The sequence below is a fragment of the Syngnathus acus genome, chromosome 4 (assembly GCF_901709675.1).
Source record: "Syngnathus acus chromosome 4, fSynAcu1.2, whole genome shotgun sequence".
NCBI lineage: Eukaryota > Metazoa > Chordata > Actinopteri > Syngnathiformes > Syngnathidae > Syngnathus > Syngnathus acus.
In genome coordinates, this window is record NC_051090.1 from 3,620,851 (window position 1) to 3,641,772 (window position 20,922).

Consider the following 20,922-nt stretch of genomic DNA (forward strand, 5'->3'; position numbering starts at 1 on the left):
GGAACTGAACGTGAAAAGTGCCACACCCGCCATCGCCAAGGGGAGGTTTCGAACTCTATTCCCATCGTGTCAGAGGCAATGACGTTAACCACTCGACCAACTTTGGCAGTGACAGGAGAGCAACCAAGGCTCACCTCAAGACTGAAAACTGCCTTCAAAAACCTAAGTGCCACTTTGCCCGCCTCCTACCTCTGCCCAAATTCAGTCTGACCAATCAGAGCGCAGCTGAAATGGGCCTGACCACGTCCACGTTTCCAACAGCCAATCGAAGGCAATTTTAAATTGACGACGCCACGCCTACTTCACATCCCACCAATCACAGGACCCCTCGTCTGCATCACCACGCCCCCTTTCCAACCAATCGGATTTCATTCTCATTGCCTCGCCCACTTCCTGAGACCTCAGCGAATCATGAAGCAGTATTAAGCAAGCGAAAGGAAAAAAATTAATGAAAAATAAGAGTCACAATCTTTATGCAGAAGTGAGAGAAAATTGACAAAGTACAGCCCAAGGGTTGGTCTCGAACACTATTCCCATCGTGTCAGAGGCAATGACGTTAACCACTCGACCAAAGACTCGTGACTACAGTAGTGACAGAAGAGCAACCCATGCTCACCTCAAGACTGAAAACCCTTTAAAACCTATGCCACTTTGCCCGCCTTCTACCTCAATTTGAAATTGCCTCCCTTTTCAGGTGTACCTAATAACAGGCCAATTCATTAGGGAAAAATCATGGCCAAAGCTTAACTGAAAGTGAAAAGTGCCACACCCGCCCTCACCCCCACTTTCTGATTGGCTGTTTGATCTGTGACGTCACACGGACACTCCTTTAGGTACACCACCATTTTCAGGTGTACCTAATAACAGGCCACTTCATTAGGGTTGATCTGTGACGTCACACGGACACGCCATTAGGTACACCGCCGTTTTCAAGTGTACCTAATAACTTTATGCATTTTTTGTACGTGTCAAGACTGTGTATTTGACTACTTGCTCTTTATTTTGGGGGAGACCAACACATTACAGAACGTAAAACACATATACATAGTCATATAAAGCAGTTAACCAAATGTCAGATTTTTGTTTTCATCCCGAAAAAAATAAAAACAAGGAATAAAACACCAGACAAGTTTCAACAGGTTTTAATGTTTATTACAATAATAATAATAAAAATAATACAAGTAAATTTCAAACCAGCACTCTGTGAAATTGCAGTAGATGTATTGGATAACAATATTTAGGCGTATATATGCACACACGTTATTTAAAAACTACTGTAAGTGTTATAAAATCAAGATCACAGCTCCGTTCCGTTGGTCAACGGGAAATGAAATTGACGACTCGTTTGTGAACGGGAAGTGACGTCATTGTCTTCTTCGTTTTGTTTTACGGCGAGGTGGCACCAGCTTCAATGCGCATTACCGACACCTACTGGTTGAAGTCATATGAACTGAAAAAAGAACCAATCACTCTCGTTCACTGAAAAGACTCGTTCTTTTGAACGAATTGTTCACTCACGAGCCAACACTACTACACGTGCACAACACATACTGAGCGGGTTAGCCGTGTGTGTGCCTTGCCAAAAAACACGACCACAACATGGGGCTCTCGCTCGTCTGGCGCTGGGCCTCGGGCTATTACAGCCACGCATGGCCGAGTCCAGTCAGGGCCGCCAGCTGTTTAGCGGTCAGCGCATTGAGCTGACCTCAGAGCAGCTGTAACGTCGCTGTCGATGAAAGGAAACATGTCAAACCTTTTCAAAATTTGTTTTGGTCACAATCACAAACAATCAAGTGAATCATTTTATTTGAGTTTATAATCGAAATGAGAAGCAAAATGTGTTCATAATGAGCTTTTTATTTCAAAGCACATGAAGAAGAGCAAAGTACATTTTGCAGTAAAACAACAAAAACATTTCTTTTTTTGTACAAAACACAAACACCAGCGAGACCATACAAAAATACTAATATGGGATTGAATAGAAACTGTGGATGTATTTACTGGGTGCATATTACAAAATGTTATTATGACAATCTACAATAGGTTGACTTGTCTAAATACAAACAAACATACAAACAAACAAAAAATGTCTGTCCACTGTTGCTTTTCAAGCAGCACTTTGCAAAGAACACAGGTCTGTAATCATAGTGGATATATCTAAAACATGTACAGTTACATTTTTTTTAGTGATCTATACATTATTTATATATATTTTTATATACTATATATATATAAAAAAGAAGGGAAAACAGCTTTGAGAGGCGATAGGACGGACTTTTACAGAGATGAAGATGTGCAACAGTGAGTGTGTGAGAATTGAAAAGGGGAGTTAAACATATACCACAGGTTTTTTTTTTTTTTTTTTAGAACCACGACACACACACACACGAGAGGCTGTTCATTCACAGCGTATAATGCTCACACGCATACGTTGAGTGACTGGGGTGTGTCGGAGCCCCTCCCTGCCAGCAGAATGAGCCCCAACCATCCCAACATGATGTGCCGGACTGGCTGTCAATCACACTGACACCGCCCCCCCAACATGGATGAAGTTTTGCTTATAAAGATTTTGAGTGTAGTTTTAGGTTCAGCCCAAAATATTTTTTTATCATGTTGTGGTAATGTAGATGCCAGAGGGGGGGGGGGGGGTAGGGGGCACCCACAAAAACACAAGACCCCACCCCGATTTGACCTAAATCTAAAATAAATGCAACATCCCGGTTATTAGGCCGCACTGAGCGCGCTCAGTAGAAAGCCCGACGAGCGAGGCCGGCTTGGCATTAATCATCGTCGGGTTTCCGCTTTGCCGGCGAGTGGTGATCACGGTCAATGAACAAAAAAAACAACAGTGCTTTAAATTACATTTTTCATCCTTCCTGTTGCTCAGGAAGTTGTTGTTGCTGACGCTCCAAGGCCACAGAGACTTTAGAGAGTAAACATTGCTAGAATTCCTTCTCTCCCTTTTTGCGGGAAGTTTGTTTTTGTGTCTTCATTTCATTATTTTGTCATTTTTATTACCTCTTTCAAGCTCCGCCTGTCGGTTTCCAATTTCTCTCGGATCTGTTGGTGAACTCCCTGCACTCGCCCCCTCCCATCCAGGATGGGAATTCCTCAGCGAATGAATGTGAGGGGTCGGAGGTGCGCTTGTTGAGATTGCCCTTTAGCTACATTCTACTGTCCGATGGGAGGTGAGCGGCGACGCGGACGGTCGCGGGAAGACGAGGAAGAGGAGGCGCGGCCGTCTTCCTCACACCATATTGTGGTGGTTGTTTCTGTCGATGATGTCTGACGAGGGCAGCAGCTCCTTCTTGATGGGCGACGGAGGGGACGGGGTCGCCTTCTGCTTGGGCTTGAACAAGTCGGACACGTAGTACACCTGGCGGCAAAGAAATTATTTTTGAATAAATAATGAAAAACAAGAATGAAATATTTACAGAGGGGCTAACTTGTGAAAATCATCCAAGTAAAATCTACAAAGTTCTCATTTGGAGCACCAGCAGGTGACTAATCCGCCAGACGGAAGTGACTTGAGCGCGGCTCACCCACACATGAAATGGATATTTGACCTAATCCCCAATTACTCTCCACCACCGTATGACGGAAGAGCAAAGAATGGCAGAGGAGAAATCTCTTCCTGCCATCGGGATGACATCACACAGGAAATGAGGCATCGAGCGAGCAGGAAACGTGGAAAGTAATAGAGAAAAAACACTGAACAGTCGACTTGAGTGTTTGAGTGTTCTCTGCACTTGCTCGAACAATAAAATCCCCCCTCCAATTACGCCGTGACATTCAGCGGCCGTGTCATGACCTCAGTGGGTGACCTTCGCCGGGCGGATGACATTACGCGGACAATACACACAGCTGCCTATGAAACTAAAGAGTGTCTTTGTTACATTCATTTTTGTTTGTGGTATATTGACGGTTAATCAAAATGGCAGACTATGACTGCAATTAGGGGGGAAGTGGGGGCTCATAAGTCTCTTCCATCCCCCCCCCCCTTTCTGTCCACGAGACGTCATGGGAAGCCATTTTTCCCATCGGCGGCAGCTGTGTTGACGAAACCGGGGAACTTTCACCCCTGAACCTGTCGCGGTAATGAACTTATCGCCATTTCCTGTGTATGTATAGACAACTGTAAGTGCCTGTGTGTGTGTGTGTGTTTGTGTGTGTTTGTGGTCCTAACCACAATTGAAATGTCAAGGCTGACTCATAAAAGGACACCACGTCATACACAGGAGGTGAATGTACAGCAAGTGTTAGTCATAAGCTTTGTTGGCGGCTGTGACTCGCGATATTACGTTTTCAATATCTTTTTTTTTTCCCAGACTTGAATTTCATATCTTTTGAATGATTAAATAAATTGGATGAAGAAATTAAAGTCTCTGTGGGTAGTGACGCGCCACTAGACGTGTTGTGTAATTTTAAATTCAAGCGGCCCCAACTTGCCTCCTTCGCAATTGCTGACCAAATGTCTCAACAGCGGCGACAATGAACTCTAAAAAAAAACACAGCAGCTTTCTCCCCGACAGCTGCTTCCCTGCTGGATGTGCTCGTCTCGACCTCACTTGGCCCGCGCGTTGAAAAGTAGGTCACGCCGTCTGATAGGAAGTGCCAGGTAAGCGGCTTGGGCCACTTCCTGCTTGGGATTCCGCCATCGCCATCCCGCTTCCTTCTTTAGCATAAACCATTTTTGTGTGTTTCATCATAGCATGATTAAATTCATCATCAAAAAGTCATAAAATGAAGGGCTAGACAAGCAGTGTGAATGTGTCGACACTTGCCCTGTGTGTGTGTGTTTTTATTTTATTTTTTCATTTATTGCCGCTTGATGACGGGTTAAAGAGGTAACTGCAGCCTCGGGGCGGCAATAAAGTCAACTCCGCCCTCGTTAGTCTGGCTGCTTTCTGTTTAGGAAATCGCACTTGATTAATGAAAAAAGATGTATTAATTTTGCTTACTTTTTTTCCCTAATATGATGTTTTAATTTTTGTAAATAAAAGTACAGACCGAAACATACTTCAATACGTTGTGCGCAAAATGACATTTGGGAGATTTTGTCACATTGTCCAGGAGCTCAGTGAACCGCAAGCACTGCAGTCTATTATAATTGCAGCAAATTTTGCTAGCACGAGAAGATCGATCCCGTACTGGGTGGCAAAGTGTCTGCATGTGCGCTGCCAAGCTCGGTCTTGGCGCCACAACTCCTCTCTTGCGAAATTTTTATGAATCTAATCCCTACCAAGGTAGAGTTCGACTCTGTGTGTGTGTGTTCATAAGTCTTCTCAGAGGTAAGTGAGTTGAGCCAAGGGGCCCAGTGCGCCAAAAAAAAAAAAAAAACCCAAACTGGAAATAATTAACAGCTTCATTCCTGTTTCAAAGGCTTATCGTCTTTCTTATTGCTCTCCTGTATTTTGGCTCAATCTCACCCTCCTGCATGATGATAATGATGATGATGATGATGAAAATCATCTTGGGACATTTATTCCCCCATTTTGCCAAGTGTAGATTTACACTGACACAAAAGGAAGCGAGCTTCTCGCAACGTGTTCTTCATTATAGAGAACGACCTTCTCCTCACTTCACTGCTTGCCTGATCAATAAAGTTTCCTGCCTTTAAAAACAACATGATGGTTTCACCCCTAATATCTCATGGAATGGACTAGTCCATCTCCCTCACTGCATTTACATATCATTCTAAAGATCTCAGATTTGCAAGAAAGTGGGACACTCACTATGCAGTAGGCCACCAGGGCTCCCTGCACGAAGCCCGCCAGCACGTCGGTGGGATGGTGCTTGTGGTCGGAGATGCGAGACAGCCCGGTGTAGAACGCCATCATCAGCAGGGTGAACTGCAGCAACGGGCGCAGGAGACGGGCGCCGCGCCACGTGAACCGAGACTGGAGATAGAACTGGAAGAAAGAGGAGACAGTAAACCTATGGCTGTCGCTTTGAGTAGGAATAAAAAGCAGGATTGCAGATGACAATCATTTTAAACAGAAACGAGGCTCAGCTGACATATAGTACTACCAGTTTTGTATTTATTTATTTATTTATTTATTTATTTATCTATCTATTTATTTATTTATTTATTTATTTATTTATTTGTTTATTTATTTTCAATTCTGCCATTTATTGATGTGCTATTTATATATTTTTTATTTATTCATTATTTTATGGTTTATTTTATTTATTTTTGTTTTGCACTTCTTTTGAATTCACAAGTGTGTCACCATGGAATTGGTACCCAATAAAAATGAGACTTAGATCAAAACAGAGTTATTAACGGTACTTATTAAAAAAAAAAACATACACAAGACTTGGACTTTTCTTGAGAATAAATTTCTAACAGACTGTCATCATTGGCAACATGGAGGTTTCAACGGACTTTCCTTTGTTGACACATAGCCACGGCTGCGGTCGCACGCCGATTCATTCCGTATTCTCGCATCGCCTTTCTCCACGTGCACCTGCACGCACGACCCAACTCAGTCTAGACCGAATCAAAGTGGAGAAGTGCGACCGAGGAGAAGTGCAGAGCTTCACACACTCTCAACTGCCCGTGACCTGGACGGGCTCCTTTCATGGCTCTACGTGCCAGCTGTAAAAACATCAGCGCAAGAGGGAGGGAGAAAAAAAAAAATCGGAACCGCAGAAACGTACACACTGACGTAGAATCCTGAATTGCTCTCGAGGACGTTCTGGGTTGCGATGAAGTAACCCCTACTGCCATATTCCCACACTTACTGAAAACGCTAAGTGGTAAGGTCAGATGAGGTGCCTCAGACATCCTTTGCTTCCTGTTTCTCATCAAAATGGGCAAAGCCTCCACCAATGTCCGCCCGGCCCAAAGATCCTGACGTACGCTAACAATATTTGCAGACAGCCGCAGCCCCGGTAGGCGTATACCCCGAAAAACACCCGAGCGTTTCCTCTCGGACACTCTATCATTGTTATTTCGGAAAAAGAGGAAGGGGATCCCTCCCATCCCTCCCGGTCGTGTCGGGGATTGTTTAGACTGCAGACTTCCTGTGCGGCGGTTCTCAGGTAGTCGGGGCGAGGACGAGCCGGCCGCAGCGAGCTGGCAAGTCCTCGGCCGACATCCGAAACCTCTCGACTCAAAGGGCAATTTGTTGAGGGCTGATGAGAGAGGGTGAGGTTGAAAAAAAAATAGTGACATGTTTTGCTCACTTTGGTCAACTCAGTTATTTTTTGTGTGAAGACAGTGAAACCTTGACTTCATGGATTTGGAACCAGAACGGATTCCGGATTTTGTTTCAGAAGCAGCATTGTGGAATGTCCGTGTTAAAACAACCCACAAAATCTCAGAGCCTCCTCACACCTCCCTAAAAAGGTTTCCCAAACTGTCTGATCTGCAGAGAATGACAATAAATAAGACTCCCAAATTCCCACGGTGGAGGCAGACAAAAGCCACGCAGAGTCTGGCGGTTCCCAAAAGCCATCCAGCCCATTCCCGTAACATCTTCTCCCTTTGTTGCTTTGTTTCAACCAGTCCGTTAAATGAAAACACACTTACAAGAAAAGAGGAATGACGACGTGGGCTTGTTTTATAAGTTCTCCCCCCCCCCCCCTGTTTTCACACCGGGTTGCGAGTAAACGACATAGCTGTGGTCAGAACCGCAAATATCACGCTCATGTTGTTTCTATTTGCCCAATAAATGTTTGGCTCTTTTTACTGACGGTTCTACGAGAGGCACAACCTGCATTTTGGTATCCATTGTCTTATCGTGTCCCCTCCCCCGACCTGATATAAATTTGAGAGTAACTTACTGCCAAGTAGAGCATGGTGAACATGGAGAACGAAGCGTGTCCAGAGAAGAAAGACTTCCTGTGGAGAAAAATATCAATAAAGTTCAGTACAGAAGTATTAGAAACAGGTGGTGATATAAATCCTACCCGCTAAGCCGAACCGGGCTTCCATAGTCCAGCCAACATTTAAACCATCAGATAACTCCACCCACCTAGCTTCCTGCACGTCGCTCTCCTTGCCGCTGCAGGTGTACTCGGTGATGTAGCCCGACGAGCAACTGATGGCGGTGAAGTCCGGCTTGCACACGTCCAGGAAGTGCGGCCTCATGCGACCCACCGACACCTTGGCGATGTCGGTTAAGGACTGGCTGATGGCGCAGCCGAAGATGAACACGCCTATCTGCGGGACGACAACACGCGTTATTAGCGGAGAACGTTACGTGGAATCTCGGTTGAGGTCGAGGACGAACCTGTTTGTACAAAGCCGCCACGTACGGGTTTCCAACAAAGGACTTGGTCCCCTCGTGCAGTTGGTGAATCCTGTAGGTTTCGCCGATCACAATCTACGAAAAGAACACTGGTTGATCTTGACTGGCGGAAGACTTACGAGATGCAGATGAGAGCATGCGGTATGACGTTTGACTCATGCGCGAAACACAAAGACACACACAAAGACACACACAATGAGCATGGCCTGCCTTTCCCTCAGGCAGTTTGAATGTGATGGGAGATAATTAACCAACGGTTTAATGGAGATGGAGGAAGTAGGAAACCCTTGAGGTGTGTGTTTAGGTGCGGTTAACCTAAACGGACAAAGAGCGTTTTACGTACAGTTAAAAGCGCGACTGTACCAAAATCCTCGAGTCTACGGCTAATATCTCTACCATGAATGGTTTGACTTTGATGGTGTTTAAATGGTACTAATGGTCTTAGCTAGGGTGAAGGAACCCCCCCGTGTGATTGCTGCGGTCTTGACGTAGCCTAGGGCCCCATGAAAAGACTCCGTCTGTACTTGAGGCGGCTTAAAACCCCAACTACTCGTCGAGCCGCGGTGCCTGTCAATCACGTCGGCACCTCCGGGGGTGTCTGAGTGACAGGCTGGCCGGACTCCATCTTGAAAACCACAAGGCTTCACTTTCTGACTTTGACCCGATGGTTTCAGGCATGCTATCGACTGCGTGCTGTGTATTATGCTAGCGCGGTGTGTGTTAGGTCTTCCAAACACACTTATGGGTAAACAAACACACATTGGTGTTTATGCTATTGTCTGTAAATCGGCGGAGATGGAGCGGTCCTTAACGGTTTATTTGGACTGTAAACAGGAACATTGAGTCTTCTCACATATTTGTGTGCAGAGTTCTCCGCCAAGGACCGGGTTTATCCGAGATCCGAGGACTCGCAAGCAGCAGGGAATTCCCTGACAGCGTGCACGACGGTATAGACTTAAAGGAACGCCGCCGTCGGCATGGCAGCAGACGCCACTAATGGAGCACAGCTGCGCCAGACATGCTAGCGTTGCCCACACATGAGCGTGTAACAGGCTAAAGTGTCGCGAGCACGCCGTCTCCTGGTTCTAATAAGCAGAAGAGCTGAGCTAGTGCGATATAGTGTTCGCTAGGAACTTTTGATGGGAGGTTTGTGCTGCAAAGATCATCTAGCCCGACCACGTGCCACTAATTGACACATACAAAACCACCGCATGTCGTTATAGCATGTTTCCACTAAGCCAGACACTCCCCCCTTTTTCTCCATTCCCTCTCAATAACAAATTCTGTGGAACAGGAGTCGAGCCATGGGAGTGAAGACTTTACGCTAACGGGCTATCAGTAACTCAAGTAGGATAAATGGGACAAATTCTCAAATGCATATAAAATCTTTGGTGTTTGGCAGGCAGAAACACTTGATGGGGGCTTTTTGGCTACCACCGACTCACTTGGGGGAGCAAATTAGTTTGGATGATTCAAAGTGGATGGAGTATGATTATGGAGGTATGGAAGGAGGACATGTAAAACAGAATGCATGATAACATACTGGCAGAGATGGGATCTTGTAAATGTCAAAAATTCATTTTACCAGAGTTAGCAGCATTAAGTCTCAAGCAGGTCCTGAGTCATTTTTCTTAAAGTCACATCACCTGAAGGGTTATTGCAGTCTCACATGCAGTGTTATCAAATCTCTATGTACATACTTCATCTAGTGCGGAGTCTTGAACTTGTCTCCAAGTTAAGTCTCAAGTCTTAGCTTTCGTCAAGTCATCAAAACAGTCGATACCAGTCCAAGTCACAAGGTTCCCATCACTGCCTACTGATCTACAATGGAGCTTCTATCATTTAATGTCTAGTTGAGGGATATAAAAGTTAACAGAGGGAGTTGTTGAGGTCGACTTACAGAGATGATGGCAATAAGAATGCCAACACCGCAAAGCATGGCATCGCTAATGGTGTCGCCCTCTTTTTGGGGGTAGCGGATGGACTCGTCCGAACAGTAAAACCCGCGCTGGTACGGCTTTATGGTGCTAGTCTCAATGATCAGGAAAGGCAGGCTAGCTACAAAACAGAGAGAGGGAGAGCAAGACAGGAAGAAGGAGACAGAGAAAGCACCAGGTCAGTGACACAGACATAAACAGGAGAAAGCACAAGGAGCGCCCTGGCACTGGGGGCGCGATGGGATATGGCAGAAGTGGGTGGCCGGAGACCTGCCATCAATTTTTAGAGTCAAAATCTTCCCCCGTTTCTGCCTTCCAGGGTTCCCCCAATGCGGATTGGAGCGCTCCTTGTGGGGTTGGGCCACTTACAGACACCGCAGGCAGTGTCAACCCAACAGAAGTGAGCACCGAGGATGGCACGGTGCTGTTCTTGTAGGGGTACGTCAGGCTGGAGTCACCGCAGTAAAACCCCCTCTGGTATGGTCGAATAGAGGTACGATGCAGAACAAGGCTGGGCAGCATTGCTACACACACACACACACAAATGGATGGATGGATGATGACACACTCATACGCATCTCCATTGCTACGCTTCACCTGCTACTTGTAAACTTACCTGTAGCCTGAAAGGAAAACAAATTAGAAGGTTTGGATTGTCCAATCACTGTGGGACATATCAAACGCTACCACTTATAGATTATTATGACGAGTCGTGATACGTGGTTAGACGCAGATACATCTCTGATCCAAAGTCATCTGGGATAGACTCCAGCTCGCCCGTAACGAGGACAAGCGTTAAAAGAAAATGGATGGATGAATAGCTCACATACCACAAAAGACATCAAAACTAAATCCCCCGAATCCTGGCGTGCAAACCTTGGCATTAAACGTAAGGGAATTTTAAAATGACTGCATATGAAGGCAAACAAATCCAAGCCCACCCAACTGTGGAACATTTTTGCCCATGAGAGCATGTTTGGCTCTGCAACGACTCAGAAATAGATGGAGACGAAGACACAGAGGCGTCCCGAAGACATCCGACGCCAGGCACCCCTTCTCCTTCGTGTCTTTGAGATTAGGGTCAACACCAGAGGTTCCCCTCCCGCCCCTTGCATGTTGCCACCTAATGAGGCTAAGAACTCATCTCAGTGCTGACGGGAGGGGCTGGAGATTGAATTACTGAGGGCCTGTCCTCAAAACACACCAGTAACCATGTCTGGAAAGGAAGAAAAAAAACGATCCAAAGCCACTTTTGACATCTGCTCCCACTTGGGGCAAGAATGTGTTGCCTCAGGTGTCAGACTGACCACTGACTTAATGACCAAGCCACTTGTGTAGTCCGTGGCTTGCAGATGATGTTGGTGAATGGCATCTCGACTTGTTACCATAATGACACGACAGCAGGTGCAGGGATCGGAATTAAATCAGACAGTCTTGGAAACAACTCAGATTCCCTGCAACAAGTTTGGCCCACCTCTGACCAATACATCTTGTTTTAAACCTGCTTCCACAGAAACAGTCTTTAGATGAGGTCATCTATTGATGGTAAACTCCATCTGATCATCTAAAGCTCTTTAGCCTTTTGGGACAACTGTTTATAAAGTCTCAAAGAGAAGTTGCAGGCCACTTGAGCAAACGGTGCACCTCCTGGAACTGGGCCCACTTGGAGCTTGTGCCAGACTTTGATGGTGACTTAGGAGAAGAAAGGCAATTGAAGGATTCTGGTGCGGATATTTATGCGAGTTGTTTAGCTTAATGCCTGAATGAACTTGGCAGCAGTGAAAACACTAGCGGGCGTTAAAGCTAAAGCGCAACGCGAATCCAGTTGCTAGGTAAACACTCATCACGAATTGAATCGGTTTCAAGTGTGAGGGGGATTCTTATGGTAATTCTGAGGAGGCAAAAAAGGTTAGTGGTTTAAGAGTCATGAGAAACACAGCTGCACATGCTAACCGGTGCTTAGCGATGCAAAGACACCATGGGAGACTCGCTAGCTGACTCAGTGATGAGAAAGTGAAAGCGAGCTTTTGACAATGAATGAAAGACTCTCTTGTATCGGAATGTGTCGAGATGCCAAGGTCGGTCGGCGGTGCCACCGACCAGTACTGTTTCTCTGAAAAGTTTTGTGGGTGCAATTTGGTTCAAAATGGTGACTGCCCATTTGGTTCCTTCCTGTTTCTCACGTTTTATAAACTGGTTCGGATGTAGATCTTTATATGTGCTTTAACTTCCTCCGTTAGTGTCTGCAGGGAGAAGAAACATCACTTCCTTTGAGTGAGTGACCTTCGGAAGGCCCGCTGACCTGAATTGAGTGGAAGAGCGATGATTGGTGTGGCGGCGGTAACACTGAAAACAAAAGATGGGGAGAACGCGGGCATGGTCTGAGCTTTCTCTGACGGCGCCGTAATTCTTCACGGCATCGCTTGGGAGAAAAAGTGCCGAAACACGCACGAGTGGGTGGCTGGTCCAGTCGGGGAACGGTTCAATTAGTCTTATCAGATGCGGTCATGCATTTCTCTCTTTAAGTTCGTGAGAGGAAACCACTTTGGACCATTTGACATGACTTGCCTCCATGGCCAAGGCAGAGACTTTTTTTTTTTTTCTCCGACTGCTTGAAGTGTTTATATGCACAGGTCACGGCTGGGTCTTTGGGCCTGTGTGACTGCCATTCACTCAAAATCCAATCACATGCTTCCTGCTCTGAAAAAAGGAGATTACAGCATTCCCTGTTTGCTGGACTGTGTTTTGAAGTGATTTATTTTCAAATGAGTTTTCACCCTCAAAAACGTAACTATGCTTCCCTAACATACACTAGAGACCGTGTTTGTTGACTTTGAAAGCTTGTGTGAGGCAGATGACATAGCCAAGGCCCGTTTGATTGGCTTGGGGGTTAATTTTGGTAGAGCAGATTAGCGATGCGGCTCCCTTCCAAGTCTCAAACTGTTCATCCTGCAGACACAAAGAAAACAAGAATAGGCTACACAATTGTGTTTTATCCTGTCGGTTCGGTTTGGCTCAATTTGGTTGTGTGTGTAAAACCCCAAGACTCAAGTCCTTATTTCCCATTTTCAATCTCTACCTTAACAATGTGACATCATAACAGGCTTGTGAAGAAAACAACAACTTTAAATCCTCCTACAGCCTTAGTCATAATCCAGCGTCAACTCACGGTGGTGTACGGTACCAATGTTCCATAAATAGATCGGCTACAGAGAGAATAGAATCTCACGGGAACCCGACTTTTCCAACAGTGTTCTTTAACGCCGTTCCGTTAAATCAACGGTACTTCCCAGGAAAATTGCAAACAGTCTTACGTGGTTTATTGTTCCAATTGGATTCCGTTTGATTCTAATATCCTCGTGGAGCCGGTCTTCAGCTCTGAGTAAGCGCCCTTCTGAGCCCGCTATTCACATTTTAATAGGATTTAGCGGATTTCAAGAGCAGAATTAGAACGATATATCCCGATCATAGCAAACGTGGGTAGACGTCAGCCATCGTGGGAGGGGACTCCGTCTTGTCTCTCAAAACGGGACATCTGAGCTGATCCGAGAAAAAAACAACAATTGGGTAGAAGGTTAGGTGATCCAATAACGCAAGAACCTTAACAAAACAAGACTTTTATCCCGACTAAAACGCAATATGTACACAATGTGTTCTGATCGGTTACATCTAGACCCACCCCGGTCTCTTGAGGAAACCCGACATACTTCCACCAATTCAAAGTCTCTCTACTCTCAATGCAACATAAACTAAGTCAACAAACACTCACAAGTGGCCTCTGTGTGCGGATATCGTATGCTGGCTATTCAATAAGTGTATGTATGACAGCGTGGGACTAGGAAACTGTAAAAAGGCCGTAGGAAATCACGTCAAATGTTCGTTTCAACCATAAGTGGGTCTACTTAACCACAGTTGTGTTTTTCAAACCGGCAAGCTATAGCTAGCGGGGTCGTACCATTTTGTTAGCCTTCACTTACAGCAAGAGTGCCAAACGCATTTTTTTTCACGTAGTTTGAAATTTTAGTATTGACACATGAAGTTTGTCTTTGAGGGCCACATAAAATGATGTGATGGGCCGTATCTGGCCCCCGGGCCTTAAGTTTGACACCTATGACTTACAGTCACGATAGTTGATCCTGCTAATGTGCATTTTCAGGTTAAGTCGACTCACTGAGTATGGACTTTGAGGAGTGCAAGTGAGCAGACCCCGGCCGGGAAGGCTAAAGGTGAGTTATGTGACACACAGCGCAGCTTTGGAATTCCACTGTAACGCGCTTGTGTCGCTCTTGTGTCTGTGTGGGCCCACGTGGGTGTCGAGAGTGGATGACTGTGGTCTTACTGGCGGTGTCTGCAAAGATTTTTTCCCCCGCAAACATTTCTGAGATGCTCCAAACCCAGCTTGCTGCAAACAAACCCCAGGCCGTATTTGCGCACATTCATTGTGGTCGACTTGCTGTATAATCAACACTCTACAATCAGGTCCTACGCTTCTTTGGCTAATTTAGATTTAATGTCTATATCAAATTTTTTTTATGTCTATTTCAAGTGACACAAATCTTATTGAGTGGAGTTTACATTCGTGAAAGCCAACACAAGGCCCATTTCCGAACCGTGGCGCTTGGGAAACGGAGAAGTCGGAATTGTGTCACTTGAACCATGCAGAGTAAATCCAGCCTTTGTTATCTGATGTGTGACACATGAAAAGACACAAAATGCACACACACACACACACACTCACACAGTGCAGTGGGTCAGTGGGCTCAGTGGCTGAGGTCAGCAAAGTGGTCTACAGAGTGAATCCCTATCCTGCCCCTCCCTACCGAGGGGCCGCTAGAGCAGCATGTGCTTACTCAGAGAGATTTGATTCACAGGAATAAAAACTTAATCTAACATTAAAATATTTACCCCATTTCTGAAAATGTGAAACTGGCACTTCTGCCTCACTGCAAAATAATGACCTAAATTTCGCCGCCTATGTCATCGATCAAGTCGGCCGGGTTAAGATCCGGAGCCACTTTCAAGTGACAGCCAGAGTTTGCATATGTCCATGTATTACACACACATAGTGCTGCTGCCTCTTTTAAGAAGCATGGTGGGCCAGGCGCTCAGCTGCTTCTATAACGGGGAAATCTTAGCAGATCCCCGAGGGGGGTCGGCTGGAGCGGGGCCACATCGGGCTTGATGCCATAATGGTATTATTGCCCCAGGGGACAAAAGAGAGAGGCTCGTCTTTGAAACCTGACGCCTGTATTCAGGGCATTCCTTGCCTTTCTCATCTGCTCCTCATTACCTTGATCACGACGAGACAATGGGTGTCAAACCGGAGCCCCCGTGTGAACGATCTTTGCAACACTTAGCGTGGAGTTCTCCTTTGTATGTTAACTTGATAAGACTCAAGCAGAGGTGGCCAAAAGTACCCGTGCACTCAAAACGAAAAGGTTCAGATCAGGTCATGTGCTCTCCGATAAAGATACAAAGCTGATTAGCATCCAAGAGCTAGCCACAGCCCAGCAGATAAGCGCTACGAGACTAACAATGGGGCTCGGCGTGACAATAAACTATTGATAGCTCATGAGGTGGCCTTGAGTGCTTCTCTCTCTCTCATTCACTTATTCGCCCCCACCCCACTAAAATTCAGTCTGTTGGTCGTCATTAGGCCAAACAAAGGAACTCCGAGATGCATCAAAAGGCTTATTGTCCTCTGTGAAACAGTGAAAAGTCCCAACCCCCCCCCTGCACCCCAAACATAGCATCTCTAAATCCACACAAAACACACACACACACACTCATAGAGAGGATTGTAACCGGCCGCGTATAAGCGAAAGTGACAGACAAGAGAGGCCTGTGTACCAGCAGGGAGGCCCAGGCTGGGACAGCATGGTGCACCACAAGCATGCACGAGGACCGCAGCTTGCTATCTGGTGAGCGCCGCTGCGCTAGAAGGACTAAACGTGCATAGATAGGCTGCTACTTCTCATATCACGCAGCTTGATCGACACAAATGTCTTCATTAATCTATTTCAACCCCTCCTAAAAAAACGCCCCAATGCTATCGTTTAGCCCTTCGATGGCATTTCCCATTATGTGTTAGCGTTAAGCTAACAGACTTTAAGGCAGATTGTGCCACTTGTACTAGAGTATGTGTAAACTCACACAGAGTGTTTAAAATAAAAAAAAAGCCTCGAAAGCTTCCCAGCCCTTATTTTTCTGTGGGAGTAACAACATTCTAAGCTCGCCAAGATCCCGCACAGGCAATTAAAAACTCAAACGCACACAAACACAAACACACGGAAGTTTATAGTGAGGCGCTGAGGTGTAATTGCACACTTATCCAAATAAGCGCTCGCAAGTGTGTTTACCTGAGAGGACTGTAATCATAAATGGTCGTAAAGAGGATTGTTGGACAACGGTAAAAAGTGCGCTGTAAAACGTCAACTGAGACACTACGAGCATCACGAGATGCTCAACTTGTCGCCACGGGAACCACAAAGGACAGATGTTCTGCTCCCTTGCAGCCAGGGCCTGCATAGATGAAAACTAAATTATGAAAAAATCATATGAGACTGAGGCACGGGATGATGTTCCTGATTTTGTTTTTTCTAATTATTTGTCAAATATTTGTCTTCAGTTTCTGTGCAGCAAAATGGACTGGTAGTTGCGGACTATTGCTTCAGACTACATCTAATGACAGCTCTGCGTACCCATAAAGCCCATGGAACAGACACACACACACACACACGCACACTCTCACACCTCTAATAGCAGCCTTTGGCAGACACACACACACTCCAGGGGTTCCATCATTTTAGTCGGGCGACACTCCAGACGGACCAGTGATGGAATACGATGCCACACGCACAATGAGCTAAACGTAAACACGCAAATATAAATATCACCGTCTGCATATTTTGGTTCCCGACGATTGCTGCGGCAAAAAAGTCGGCACGCGGTCGCTATATGCGTCTATTTCCTCGCTCAACTTTAAAAATAAATTGAAACGCACATCAACCTTCCTGTTATCTTTGTTAGCTGCAACAAGATGGCTCCTGGCTCAATTTTGAGTCATTGAAGTTGAGGTCACCAGTTTAGGTTAGAAGTCCACTTTTTGTTCAGGCAGCCAGACGTTGAACAGGATTTGTGGTAAGCAAACTGGATGGAGTGACTGAGCCCCAAGCTTGGAAGCAAAGCAAGCAACAAACTCCATCAAAGGTCAATCCAACCTCAAAGTGTGTCAGTGAACGTAGCTTATCAAGTTGTCGCTGGGTTCTGTCAAGCCAAGCCACTTCTCCCAAAACTCCCGCCCGAGACGCACAAGGCCAAACAACCCACTCGCAGTCACAGCACGCCTCTGACGACATCATCGCGTGCCCTTTGCTTCACTCCCAAAATGACACCAGATGTCACATCAAGAGCGCTTTGGTCAGATGAAGAATTTGAGAATTTACAGGAAATATTTGCGGGGCCCGGCTCGGGATTGAAGTGGCCGACGAGCCCGAGAGGTTAAAGCTATCCGGCTTTAATGAGCGGCGCCGCGTGACTGCTTGCATTGCAACGGCGAGCTAATGGTGGAAAAGGTGGGTGGGGTGAGGGCTCTATTAGGTTAATGTCCCCGGGGAAACTCCTCGGAGCTAAAAGGCTGAACCGCACTTACTAATTTCCCCGTATATCACTCATCAAAGCGCCCGACGCCTTTTGGCCGAGGGAAACTGAGCGAGCCTCATGTTTTGATATATCAAGCAACCGTCAGTCCAATGTTGACTTAGAATGTCACTCAGTCGCATAGAGGCAGACGCCTCCCCAAAAAAAGAAAAAAAAAATCCCATTTGCAAATTAATCAATTTCCTTGGTGGAGGTAACATACTGTATTTAAATCCTTCCATCTGACAATGCAATGTCGCAACTAGCGTTCCCATTTTTGTGTAATTGCAGAGCCAAACAGAACCCCAGGCCACTTATAATACCAAAAAAGCCGACCCAAAAAAATAAGAACTGGACGGAAGCTTGCGAAGCCAGGTTCTGTGAGTGCGTGTGTTCATCCTGCTGTGTTTATGCATCATTAGCAGCTTTGATTACCAGAAGCGAAGAAAAAAAAAAAAGTCCCTTTTTGAAGGGTGTGATTATGGGGTACCTCAGATGTTCTTTTCGCCTGAGGTTGTGTTGCTAGACATTTAAAAAAAAAAAAAAAGGGTGATTGTGTCACACTTTTCACACTGGCAGATGGTCTCCGTCAATGTATAGCGTACGCCTTTTCATTCAACTATCTGAGGCCCTTCACACACCCACATTCCTTGACCCGCACCCCACCTTTGTTTAAGCCCCGCCCCCCTCTTCCAACACCCCTCTTGTCCCACTAAAAATGGGCCAACCAATCGCCACGGGGCAGCCAGACATCATTTAACATAACAAAAGAAATGTGGCCATTTGTGTGTTGTGATAACATTTGATTTTCTTTTCCAAACTCTGTTCAAGCATTCTCTGACACGCAAAATGACTTTTTGTAGCTAGAAAATGTTATCCGACTGCCGCAAAAACAAAATAATAAAGGTGTTACCCTTGGACTGGCATTAGAGTTAAACTCAAAGTTAGTTTTGACATCATTTGACATCATTTGAGTGGGAATTAGACTACGAAATGATGTCATTTTTTTTTTTTTTGGAACACCCTCGGGACACAAAGCATGTGTGAATGTGTGTGTGGGTTCTTCACTCTTTACAAGTCGAGGAAGTCAGTGTTGCCAGGAAATTTGTTTCATGTGCGCTTGGAAGCGCTCTTCTGCGTGTTTTTTCTCTCTCTCTTTTTTTTTTTTTACAAGTACAGATGAAACACTTAAAACCTCTTAGGGAGGAAAACAACTTTGCGTGCATCTCTGACAAGGCAGTAAAAAAAACGTGTGGCATCTCTCGATTGCTCGTGTCACATGTTTGGCTACTACATGCCTTTTCCGTGGCGTGCTTTTTTGGCGGTGCGACAGGCACCTGCTGTTTCGGACGCACGGTCCTCCGCCTTGGATCCGAGAGGCATTCCATTCGTGCCGCAACACATGCTTAAGCAATTATTAGGCACAGGGCCGCGCGCAAAGAGGGGGCGAGACGGAGTACTTTGGACAACAGGTGAAATTGAGCGCAGCTTCTTCCAGCAAGAGAGGCAAAGTGAAGGCTACCGGAGATTAAAAAGTAAAAGGGCAAGCCAATAAAGCTCCTCTGATATGCATAGCAAACATCAATTGTGATTTAACAGTGTCAAATAGACAAAAAGTCAAAGTAGTAGCAGAATCAACCACACAAACATCTTTTTTTTGGGGGGGGGGGGGTCAAGTTGAGGGGGCATAAGAGTTGGAAGGGGGTGGGGGGGCAGTGCTATTTAAAGGACGGGTCACAACACTTCAAAACATTTATGTTCAACGGAAACACATTGTGACAAGGAAAACAAGATATATGAAATAAGTGGTCATATGTGTAAATGCGTTGACAGCAGTGAGGAGAGGGAAAAAAACGGTCTATTATTTACAATGCATTTTTACGCTTCTGTTGCACTGGAGCTGCATGATAAGACATTACAGCACATATACTTTGAGAAACGATAAGCTTTATGATTGACAGCCGTTACAAAGCACAAAGTGATATTCAATTCACTCACCAAGTAGCAGACAGAAGATGTCCAGTGCAACCAGAAGCTTCCTCTTGCGGTTGTCGACACCGTTGTTGTTTAACGTGGAGCTTCCCCCGTTCCTTGTCTCTTGTGCCATGGCTTTCTCATACGTATACTTTTGCATTGGACAACTCCACTATGTGTCCGCTCTGAATCCCACAGGCGCGCGCGCGCACTTGGCAAAACGGTCAATTCTGAAAAAAAGTAAAAAAACAAATAGACTGTACACTAAAATAAAAGTAAAAAAATATAACAAAAGAAAAGAAACGTCTCAGAGAGGGGAGTATCGGGGTTTCAGCGCCGACTAAAGAATGGCAGCCAAGCACCACTTTGCATTTCTATTGAGAAATGAGGCGCACATCGACAGACGCTCTTGTTATATCTTCTCCTTTCCACTCCTCCTCCTCCTCTTACTCCCCCTGCTCTCACGCTCTCTGTCTCTCTTCAAGTTTCCCCAGCAGACTGTCCACAAGGTTCAGCCCACATGCGCCTCCATCCCAGCATGGAAAACTTTTTCCCCCTTTCCAGGATGGATGAACCCGGACAGTTTATCCGCGTCCACTGCGCCCCCGGTGGTTACACGCGGTATGACATCCCCATTCGAGCGCCTCAATCTGGAGACTTTTTTTTTTTTAGTTCTCCAAGCATACTAGGTTCAAATGTTCATAGCTAGCGCAACAATAAATGTTATCCGTTTGAGGTTTCATTTATTTGAATGTGCAATCAATTAAAAGTCAAAGAGATGACGTTACCAGTTGTGCAGGAATGGTGCCAATTCCGCATTGCTGCTGAATCCTCAGCTGCCCGAGAGCTTCTAGTCTTTTGTCCAGGTATTAACAACTGAAGGATGGGCATTTTTTTTTTAAGTCTCCAGAGGTGCCCGAAGCCAGTCAGCATGAGTTTGCAGCTCATTCTTCCTCGGTCACAGTGGTTTCTAAAATATTAAATTAGAGATACAAAATGGGGACATATTATTGATGAGCTATTTTTCAAGTCTTTTGTGTCATCGATTATTTTAATAACAAATCGACAAATTGAGCAAATGTGATTTTGCAAATTCCCCCAGCCAGACAATAGTG

The 20,922-nt window shown here is 45.6% G+C and overlaps 1 protein-coding gene across 2 annotated transcripts; it reads right to left on the reverse strand.

Moving 5' to 3' along the window:
• Positions 1–1,786: 1,786 nt before the first annotated feature.
• On the reverse strand, positions 1,787–20,298 carry plpp3 (phospholipid phosphatase 3). 2 transcript variants are annotated; one of them, XM_037249932.1, is made up of 7 exons: positions 19,832–20,298; positions 10,159–10,316; positions 8,241–8,333; positions 7,983–8,170; positions 7,792–7,849; positions 5,736–5,912; positions 1,787–3,376 (listed from the first exon to the last, which is right to left on the reverse strand). In XM_037249932.1, exons 1-7 carry the CDS (start codon positions 19,965–19,967, stop codon positions 3,248–3,250), a joined length of 939 nt encoding a protein of 312 aa, XP_037105827.1. In that variant the 5' UTR covers positions 19,968–20,298; the 3' UTR covers positions 1,787–3,247. The 2 variants fall into 2 exon arrangements, with proteins under 2 accessions (XP_037105827.1, XP_037105829.1); XM_037249934.1 differs by lacking the exon at positions 10,159–10,316 and adding an exon at positions 10,565–10,719 and having other exon boundaries at positions 19,832–20,273.
• Positions 20,299–20,922: the final 624 nt, after the last annotated feature.

Coding starts and splice junctions, on each gene's coding strand:
- plpp3 (XM_037249932.1), bottom strand. CDS start 19,967: ATGCAAAAGTATACGTATGAGAAAGCCATGGCACAAGAGACAAGGAAC. Junction 8,171..8,240: donor TGGCGGCTTTGTACAAACAG/GTTCGTCCTCGA, acceptor GTCGTCCCGCAG/ATAGGCGTGTTCATCTTCGG. Junction 3,377..5,735: donor CCCTGGTGGCCTACTGCATA/GTGAGTGTCCCA, acceptor CTTTGCCGCCAG/GTGTACTACGTGTCCGACTT.